Source organism: Rhinopithecus bieti, unplaced genomic scaffold (genome assembly GCF_001698545.2).
Source record: "Rhinopithecus bieti isolate Rb0 unplaced genomic scaffold, ASM169854v2 scaffold_26532, whole genome shotgun sequence".
Taxonomy (NCBI): domain Eukaryota; kingdom Metazoa; phylum Chordata; class Mammalia; order Primates; family Cercopithecidae; genus Rhinopithecus; species Rhinopithecus bieti.
This window is the reverse complement of record NW_016812934.1, coordinates 4,762,058-4,772,950: the sequence shown is the minus strand read 5'-3', so window position 1 is coordinate 4,772,950 and position 10,893 is coordinate 4,762,058. Positions and strand designations below refer to the sequence as shown.

Sequence of the window (10,893 nt, the reverse complement as noted above, 5' to 3'; positions counted from 1 at the left end):
AAATCTTTTTTTTCTTTTTTTTTTTTTTTTTTTTTTTTTAACTACTAGAGAAATATCACTAATACATACAGATATAAAAGCAGCATAGAAAGATACAGGTTTCTCACCAACTAGGAATAAAGAGACTAAATGTGGGCATATGGTTAAACTACAATGCATCTTCACATTTGTCCAACACATTTACAAGAAAAACACCATTGGGAAACCTCACAGGACAGAAGTGTTTTAACACCAAGAGAACTACTAGTTTTAATTAAAATCCAAACAGGGTGGGGTTGAAAATTTTGGAAAGGGGCTGGAGCTGAAGCCACCATTTTAAAATTATTTTTTTCAATATAAAATGAATGAGTTGGAATAGACCCAATGTCTTACTCTGTGGAACCTTGCAAAAGTGAAGAAACGATGAAGGGTTATTTAGGGCAGCTGGCTGATGTCAAAACTGCCAGAATGCTAATTAACTGCAGGCTGAGTCTCTTACTTGTGTGTGTGTGTGTGTGTGTGTGTGTATACATATATATATATGTGTGTTTGTGTGTGTATATATATATATATATGGAGCCTTTTGTATTATGGCATTTTTTTTCTTGCTGCTGTATTCATACATCCCACTGCAAATCATCTTTCATTTTTCATTCTGTTGACCTGGATATTATTTCTTTTCAGAAACAGGAAAAAAACCGAACATCTGTGTCTCCTTCCAATCTGCTGCACATCTGCGCGTTTTGTAGCGGGTCTTCAAAGTTCAGTTAGCAACCCACGGACGCCATTCATCTTCTTGTTAAAATGTCTACCGCTGTATCCAATGCTCATGCCCTTGAGGGTTTTCCTCTTTTTTTTTTTCCATTATTGTATATAAAGAACATTGTGACTTTTAATATTAGCATTTTTGCTTTCAACAGCAATTAGCAATCTCTTGGTTTGCTGTTTGGTAAAGCATCGGTTAATGAGGTCATCTAGTTTAAAATCCCAGCTACTTGAAAATAACAGGGAGGAGGTCAAATCTATCATTTCATGTTATATTCTCTGCTCTCTTTTCAGTTCTCTAAAGAAAAGATATCTTTGTTATCCACAATAAGTCATTACGACCCGTTACTGGCCCTCTGTGTTTTACTACCACCTCAAGATACAGTTAGGTTCTCTCTTGCTGAAGTACTGAAATAGGATAATTCATCTAATAAACAAACAAACAAAAAAACAACTTTGAGCATCTGAGGATGAGGAATTGGTTTTGCGTTGGTTGTCTTTCCTCCGACAGTTCTGAGTTCACGTCTAGCGAGGGGTTGTCTCTATGGTGGAAGGGGTTCCCGGGGTGGTTGACCTCGGAGTGGCTGCTGGTGGTGTGTCCATCGGGCTCCCAGCCCCGCTGTTGGGCGTGACGGAGGAGCTGACTGCAGGTGTGTCTCCCTGCTGCTGGGCCTGCAGGGTCTGTCCACAGATGTGATGGTGCTTCTCCCAGTCTTTGTGCTGGCAAAATGAGCCACAGTATCGGGCTGTGTTACAGCCACTGCAGGTTTCACTTGCTTTACGGCCACAATTCCAGCAACTCTAAAGGAGAAGGCAGAAGACAGCAAGATCCCAAATTAATACACTGTTATGACAATAGTCTGACAAATTTGTTAGGCATCACTGTAGCCTTCTTTTCAAGAACTATACAGTCAGGATGAAAAATCCAGGTGTTTACATATGGATACACACACTAAACACAGAAGATGCAGGTTTTGATGGGATGGTTGTCCAAACTGTTCTGCCAACAACTACTATGGCATCTACCAAAGTAGTTGAAGACTTTTTAAGTTCTTACTATAACATCCTTTCTTTTTAGGTTTAGTGATCTTTATATGTAACTTCTCCTTTCACTCATACTGACTAGCAATTACTATTTCCAATTTTTTTCCCAATACATATACCACAATTGTCAGACACACAGATATATCTGAGCAGAAGCTCCTTCCTTTTGGATACTAAAAGGAATCACAAAGAAACTACCAGAACCATATCTATATTGGATTAAAGAAATAGAGTAATAGTAGATAAAGGATTCTATTCCCTGCTCCTTCAGACTAGACAGGGTGAGGCAAGTCCTTTAACCTCTCTCTGTCTTTAGTTCTTTCACTGCAGCTATTCAGTGAACCTTACAACCAAATGCTAGGACTGTGTTGAAACAACCCCTTTACCTCACTCAGCTCCCTGGAGGACAGGATCCTTGGTTTGTTTTTTCTCCCTGTATCTGAAGCACCCAGAATGGTGACTGATAGTAAGTGTTCAATAAGTATTTGTGAAATGAATGAACTAGACTATGCCTCATTTGGCTTTCAGAAATGAGAAATGCTAAAACTAGCCAAATAACAATTCTATTTGCACACAGTTCTTTACAGCCAATGGAGTTGTTCTCCTGCTCCTTTGTGCCTCAACAACTCTTGGAAGTCAGAAAAGCATAGGGAACTGGGGCTCATCTGGGAGTGATGAGAACAAAACTCAAACCCTAGCAAGTTCACTGCCAGTTGTGGGCAGTGTTTTGCAAGACATGAAAAAAGTGGGAATGAGGCTGCCAACAGGATTTAAACTTTAAGATAAATGCATCATGAATTAGAGCACAAACATACCAGAGACAGAAGAGCACCTTTTGGGGATAGGTCCTAGGCAGGCAAGGAGGAATGAGGAGGAAACTAACTTTCAGGGGTCCTCCTATGAGTGTAGTGGGGAGGGAGACCTCAGAAAGCTGACTTTAAATGTTTAAATGTTCCTAGTTTCTTTGGCAAGACAAACCCCATTATGCTAAGCTATAGTAAGTGATCTTAGCTTTATGCCATTCAACTTTTTATTCTTAATCTTCATTGGTTTTGATTACGTCCTTGAAAAACAAACTTCTGACTACAATCTGGTAACCCCAAACAGCTGATGCCATGTGCTTGTGTGATAAGAAAGATTTTTAAAGCCCTGACATAAGTAGATACTCACAGGTTTCCCTTCTGTGTTCTCTACATTTGCTTTGCTTCCAGCATGCTAGTTGTGTGGCTTAAGGCAAGCTCATGAGCTGCTGACAATACTATACTCCTAGGAAATGTCAGCCCATCACCCCGTGTATGGCTTTACCGCTGTGCAAAACATGCAAGGGAATTTTTAGCAGCCATCCTAACACTGTTAACAAATCAGCGGGCTCCCAGAGGCTTTCATGTGCTGAAAACCTTTGAACTCAAGAACTCCAATGTAAAACTTTTAGAAAGAACCCAGCTCCATGTTTTTATTTCTTTAACCATTAGACATTACTATGTTGAGCAGAAAAGCTCAAACAAAAAAACAGAAATAAAAAAGAAAAGAAATTACAATCCCACAAGGAAAAACAAAACGAAAACTTAAAATCTCAAACTCTGGCCAATGACAGGTGTTTTAAGTGAACATTGCTGAGGAAATCTAGAAACTTAGTTGATATGTCAAAAAATTTCATAGGTTAAAATAAAATTTAAGTGAATAGTCAGTAGTAGAAGAAAACAATTTATTCCTACTTCAATTAAGAAACTATCTCAAAAGATGAGAAGCTCTGATCAGAAGTTTCATTACCATAACTAGAAGTCTTTCTTTCTCAAAATTAATTCAACTGCATTGCATGCATGTACAATGGTTCCACAAAGATGTGAGCAAATGTGGGCCTGGCCCATCCTTCAAAGCCGCGAGGTATAATACTCAGTGCTGAGAGTGAAGTTAACTTCCTTGAGGTTTAGGCTTTTAGAATAATGCCAGCTGGATCCTGGAACAAGCTCAGCAAATAAGCGATATTCCTAAATTACATCAGAATATTCCAATTAGAGAACAGAGACTCACATCCAAAACAATATTTTAAGGAAATTAAACATCTAATCTGAGTCAAGTGGCTTCTTTAGGAAATACCCTGGTGTGAGTCCTATCCGTTTTTTGGCAGAGGCCCGTTTTGGCAGACACAGGGTGGTAACTGTCCAATACTCAATGGCTCCTTCAGATTGAAATCAGATGTCTGCAACATTCTCAATTTAAACTGATTAAACACACAGACTAAACCAGGTAATTACAGATACATGTGGTGGGAAGTGGAAAGGGAGACAGAATGGGGGCTTCTTTATTTTTTAAAGTGTTTTCAAAGATGGGAACAATTTTACAAATAAAAAAGTGGAATTGTGCCAAATACAGAAACAGATGTTTTGGATCGTGAAGCTGCTGGGAATTGAGCCTTCTTGCCTAGTATTGTCTGGTTCTGATCCAGGAGTTAAGGGGTCTGGCTAGTTTTACCTCTAGTTTCATTCTGAAGTTGTTTGATACTATTCATTTACCACCCACCACTGGGACAAAAAACAAAAAAACAAACAAACAAAAAACAACCTTCAGCTGTAGGAAGTTACAAAAAGAGCAATTTTAATGATCTAGTTAAAAAAAGTCTGCAAATTTTTATTTCTTTTGACACTGCATTGCCGTGAATGTACAGGGGACTTTAGTGAGTGTTCAACTAACAAACGCTCCAATGTGCATATTCATTCTTAACAGCTCATTAGAAAACTGAAAGAGCAATTTCTATTAATATATTTCTTTTGGATGCTCTAGAATTTCCTGTTGGCTAATCCATACCTGCGAGATTGATGCCTGATCAGTGGCACTCAGCCCCTGAACAGTCACAATTCTGGAAACAGCGGAAGGTACAGAATCTTGTGAGTAGTCCAATTTGGATCATTCTAAGCTTTCTACTGTTCACAAAGGTGGACATTGCAAATTGTGTCTAACAGCCACACGTCTATCCACAAGGGTTGGGATAAAGGCAGTCAATGGCTTAATCTAATTTTACATGTTTCAATTTGTGCATTTTATATTCAAGATAGTATTTCCTGATAATTGTTTTATTTATTTATTTTATTTTTAAATGACTGAGCTTCCCTTTCAGGCCTCTAAGGAGTGATGTGACTGAAATTACCACAATACTGTAGAAAGCTCACAGATATCCATTTCATAGCAAATTTCATTCCCAAAGCTCATAGCACTTTATAGTCTTCCCTTATTTGTGATAATGTTATTCCCTTTATGTCATAAACATATTTTCCTCCCTATCTGAAAAATAAGAATAAGTCAATTGACCAAAGTTAGGTTGTGACTCAGATGAAGGATTTGTGGCTGAACATGAACATCCCCTTTGCTAAATATACTAAATACAAGGCTAGATACAGAACCAATGGATTGAAGCTTTTGAATGCCAATGCTGCATAATGAAGGTGTTTGACACTTTGTTTCAAATCAGCATTTCTCTTTGTCCCTAAGAAAAATATTTAGAGAATGATCTTTCTCTTATATAGGCATATATCCCTTCTGGTTCTTACTGCAGAAAAATCTTTATCTGAAGGACAAAATATCTTTTATTTTGTCTCTGAACTGCTTTAAGTCTCTCCAGATCTTACATATCTATAATTCTCCAGAAAAACTTGCACAGAATTGATGTGTAATAAATTTAAATATAATAGAATGATGGTAACTGAAACTCCTCAAATGTTAAGAATCCTACAGAAGGCAACACACTGACTTAAATTCACGTTAAGATCACATCATCATCTACTTGCATTGCACTTGACAATTTAAAATCATTTTCACATGATTGCAGTTTCAGAAATTGGGGCTCTCAAAATAAATAATTTTCACAGTAAAAGGTTTGCCCCAAGTCACAAAAATACAAAATTACATAGCCAAAGTTTGATTCACCCAGATATTTGGATTACAAATCAAAAATACTCTTTCCAAAATGCCACACTTTGTCAATTTCAGATCTTTTATTAGCTCTCATTGTGGCAGGAACAGGTTAGCAGGCACTTAACTCCCAAAAATGGACAGAAATTGAACCATAAAGTTAGAAGCAGCAAAGACGAGGTGTCAGAGTGTGTAATGAAAATGGCACAGGCTTCAAAAGCCAGGCCAACTTCATTTCCAACTTCATCACTTCGTGGCTTTGGAACCAGAAGCCAGTTACTTAACCTCTTGGAGCAACAGAACATGTAAAGCAGGAATAATAACCTCAGGATAATTCAGGATTATGTCAGTGCTAAGCACAGTGCATGATGTTCAGTAGGTCCTGAATAAATGGCAGGTACTAACACCACTCCCTCCTTTTGGTACTGACTGGAAGAAAGAGAGAGTAGATACAATCCTTGCTCCAGATCCAGTACCTTACAACCTTTAGAATTAGAAAGCTCAAGGTCCCATTCAAATTAAGTGCTATCACCCATAGGCACTGACAGCTACAGGGGAAGAACATTAACTTACTTCCCCTCTTACTTCATTAGTGACTGACAATTTCTTCTCCATCTTCATTTGCTGTCCTCAAAATTTCTGAAGATTTATCACTGCTGACTACTTCCCCGTTCTTCCTTATTAAATGCCTCTTGTTGAAATTTCCCCTAATTTTGGTTTCCTAGATACTACTAAAATTCTCTTTCTTATACAATAACTTCTTCTACTGTTTGTTCTTTTCCCTGTAAACAGTTGATAGTGAGGGAGGGAGGGATGCTGGCATAAAGAAAAGGAATATCCTTTCCTTCTCATGCTGCCCCTTGTGAGATCTTGTGATTTCAACAATCAGCTGTAAGCAAATTACTCTCAAACCTGCTTCTTTTTGTTATCTTCTTCCTGAGTTTTGTGCTCCTACTTTCAACTGCCCGATCTGAGGATGCTCCTCTAAGTCAGTATTCCCTAAACCCAACTCTGGTGGGTCCATTTCAGTCTTTGGCAACACTCATGCCTAAAACTTTGCCACTTTATTGCAAACCCCTCTTTCTTTAGCCCCTGGAACCATTCAGTGCCAAACCGCACAGATTTTACTTCTGTGGTCTCCCTCCTTTCCTTTCCAATCGCATAGTCACTACTCTAATTCCCTCACCACCCTTCCTGTTAGGATCATTTCTTAACTGGTTTTCTTCTCCGTTTTCCTCTTTCTTTCTTATATATACACACTGCTCATTTGTAAGGTGACTTTTCTTTTAATAAAACACTTCTCCTCATCTCATTTGCAACTCTCAACCACCTTGCCAATCAGGTAGATCACGGAAACGTTATCCCAAATTTTGCAGATGAGAAAACCAAAGCTTCAAGAGGTGAGCAACCAAAGGTCAATCCTGGCCCAGTGCCCTGTTTACTATACCATGAACATCTACGGAATCAAACGGTTGACCTCTTAATTAAAAAAAAAAAAAAAAAAAAAAATATCTATATATATATTATATATATATTATATTATTATATATAAATAACTGTACCATATTGTATATTATATAACTACATATATATATACACACACACATATGTACATATATATATAAATTGTAACACAGCATCATAGCTCATGCTCTGAGAGCTCCAGATTTTTCTGGGAATCAACTGGTCTGATGAGATTGTGAAGGCTTTGATAGGACCCATGCTGTGAGGCCCCTATGTTTTATTCAGAGTCTACACAGGTGGCATTTCCAGTTTGGGCCAAACTTCACAGATCCCACTGAGGTTGGTATAACTGTGCAGCTCTGCACCTATGTAAGAATGATAAATAAAGGTTGTTTTAATCTGGGGGGAAAAACATCACTTTGGTAGTTTTAAACTCTAAACAATTAGAACAGTAAAAGTATTTCTCTGTTTCTGTGCTCACTTGCAGTTTCTTGCTTCAATCACCCAAGCTAGTATAAGGTATGGATCTCAAAGAAAGCTGTAGAAGTTTCCTTGGAAATAGCTGCAATCTGAGAACATTCACTGGAAAAAGCTTTATCTGTACACAGATAGGAAATAAAAAATGGAAATAAATACGGAAAAAATAAGAGAGTTTAAGATGATCAGATTCAGTGAATTTCTGATTTATGCTAATGCTGGCATTCTATTCCGGGTTAAACATATAATCACTGGGAAAAGAGAAAGTACAGTAAGCATCACATTGCTTAGATATCTGCCGCAAGTCCAGTGTCATTCTAACTGATAGTAATAACAATTATCAGCCTATAAATCCAAGTAAAGTTTGAGAACTAGGTAGAAGTAATCATGACGTCCAATGAAGAACAGATACAGTAGTACGCAATCAGGAAAAAAAAACAAACAAAAACCTCCCACTCCCACCACGTAGCTACTAAGAAGGTGGCCTGAAAGCCGGGCTGCCTGAGCTAAGGACCAACTCACACTTACTGACCACGAGACACTCAGCAAGTGGCCTAATCCCTTCAAGACACAGCTTTTTTTTTTTTTTTTTTTTTTGAGACGGAGTCTGGCTCTGTCGCCCGGGCTGGAGTGCAGTGGCCGGATCTCGGCTCACTGCAAGCTCCGCCTCCTGGGTTCACGCCATTTTCCTGCCTCAGCCTCCCGAGTAGCTGGGACTACAGGCGCCCACCACCTCGCCCGACTAGTTTTTTGTATTTTTTTTTTTTTAGTAGAGACGGGGTTTCACCGTGTTAGCCAGGATGGTCTCGATCTCCTGACCTCGTGATCCGCCCGTCTCGGCCTCCCAAAGTGCTGGGATTACAGGCTTGAGCCACCGCGCCCGGCCAAGACACAGCTTTTTTATCTGTAAAACGAGAAAAATCGCACTATCTACTTTGTCAGAGTCGATGTGAGAAGTAAACGAGCTAAAGTGTAGAAAGCACTTTATACCATGCCTGGTGCAGAGTTAAACAAACATTGTAGGTCGTCTTATTTCATCTCAGGCAAAACAAACTTCATGCAACCTCCAATAACTCTGCTGACTGTGGGTTTCCATGAGCCTGGGACAGCCTGGTTTACCGGACTGGTCTGTCTCAGCAAAAGCAACCTTTCTTACTCCAAAAACCATCCCCGTTTGGATGATAAATTTTACATGCCCCCGCCCCCTACAAATAATAACCATGAGTTATTCATTCCTGCCTCCAAGCCTTCTTTCTGCTGGTCTCCCAAATTAAATGTTCTCAATTCCTCTTCTCCTTCTGAAACATTTCCACTGCCAGTCTTTCAGAACTGCTGTTTTTTCTAAGCAGAATGAGTATCATTAGCTCCATTTTATACATGTGAAAACTGAGGTAGGAAGAGAAAGGGTAAATTCAGAAATTACAGACAGAAGAATTCAGAGATATCTAGAATTAACACAAATAGCCCAGAAGAAACATAAATGGCCAAGCTAGGCCTAGAACTCTGGTCTTCTGATTGCGAAGCTTAGATTCCTTCTTAAAGTCACTATGAAGCAGAGAGAGAATAATAATGTGTGTATCTAACCACATATATATTGTTATAGATTTGGACTATACGGTTTATACCTGACCTAGGTAAGAGATGGGCAGATGTTTACAATAGGTGATGGTGTCAAATAAAGAAAGGGAAAGGGAGAAAATAATATTGTTTCAGTAGGAATACTTTAGTATATATTGTGATTTTTTAAAAACTGTGGGAAATATGAGCAGATAATAATATATTGTGTTAAAGGTTTCAAAACACTATTTTAAAATCTTTTAAACAACCTTGCAAGGTAAGTGAGTATCGTCCCATTCCTTAAGAAGAAATGGAGGCTGACAGGAATGAAATGAATTGCCCAAGGACCTCCGAGACAGTAACTGAGCTGGGGCCATAATTCAGGACTTCTGGGTCCTCCTCTCAGATACTTTCTGCCACACCTATCTGCCTCTGAGCTGTGCTAGCAAAAGATGATCATCTGATCAGATGAACATGGCCTTTAAGAGGTGGGACCATTCAACTTATCATTGAAGACAAGACACTTGACAGTGTAAGGGGGTGCTCGTAATAATTATACGGGGACATTAGGTGTCAATGGACAGTTCCACCCAAAGTGGGAGGTGTGGTTGCCCTGAACCCTAGGTTACAGTGCACTCTCTGGTAAGTTTTGCACATTAAACTTCTAAGAAATGGGAACTTTCGTTTTTCTTAGAAAACAGAATAATTCATAAAATACTTAAAGCACAAGGCAGGCCAGGCGTGGTGGCTCACGTCTGTAATCCCAACGCCTGTAATCCCAGCACTTTGGGGGGCTGAGGCGGGCAGGTCACAAGGTCAGGAGATCGAGACCACGGTGAAACCCTGTCTCTACTAAAAATACAAAAAAAATTAGTGGGCCGTGGTGGCGGATGCCTGTAGTCCCAGCTACTCGGGAGGCTGGGGCAGGAGAATGGCGTGAACCCGGGAGGCAGAGCTTGCAGTGAGCCAAGATTGCACCACCGCACTCCAGTCTGGGTGACAGAGCGAGATTCCGTTTCAAAATAAATAAATAAATAAATAAATAAATAAATAAATAAATAAATAAATAGATAAGCACACGGCAATATGGACCTTATTGGGTGTAAAGAAGTCTTTTTTCCATCTTTCTTTCTTCTATTCTTGGGAAATTATTTACATTATTTTTGGAGAAAAGAGGCTTAATCCTTCTAGAGATGATTCCTCCCCAGGTCTTAAAAGTGGTCTTGCAATTTAAAGAATAAGAAAACAGACCTAAGTTGCCGTCTTTATCTGCATCCAAAAATTATCTTAATGATCCTTATGAAAAGCTCCTTATTTCCCTGTTACAAAACAACAGGGCCTGAAAGCATGCTGTGAGATCCTGTTGGGGCTCTGCCATTTCCTAGCTGTGTAATTTTAGCCAGGTGAGTTTCCTCATCCATAGCATGACTCAAGGTTCAAGCCATACACTAGACACTTCCACTCTTCTTCAGATTATGATAAAATCAAAGCTTTTACAGGTTCAGTGCCTTTCTCAGAAATCACAGAATTGTAAGAACTGTAGCCAGGAATGAAATTTGATCCTCTGAATTCCAAACTCTTTCCTCTATGATGCTCTGCTTTAAAATTATTGGGAAAGTGTCATTGAAGACACTGGTAATGTTATATTAAAGATCAGTTCACCAAAGAGGTCAAAAAAAAAAAAAAAAAAAAAAAAAAAAA

The 10,893-nt window shown here is 38.9% G+C and overlaps 1 protein-coding gene across 9 annotated transcripts in view; it reads right to left on the bottom strand.

The window, feature by feature from the left end:
* Positions 1-6: 6 nt before the first annotated feature.
* The window catches only part of RUNX1T1 (RUNX1 partner transcriptional co-repressor 1), a 155,004-nt gene continuing 144,117 nt past the window's right edge, over positions 7-10,893 (bottom strand). For all 9 annotated transcript variants that reach the window (XM_017847350.1, XM_017847352.1, XM_017847351.1 and 6 more), the window contains one exon: positions 7-1,545. In XM_017847350.1, the coding sequence (XP_017702839.1) occupies positions 1,270-1,545 (276 nt within the window). In that variant the 3' untranslated portion in view covers positions 7-1,269. The remainder of the gene's footprint in view (positions 1,546-10,893) is intronic.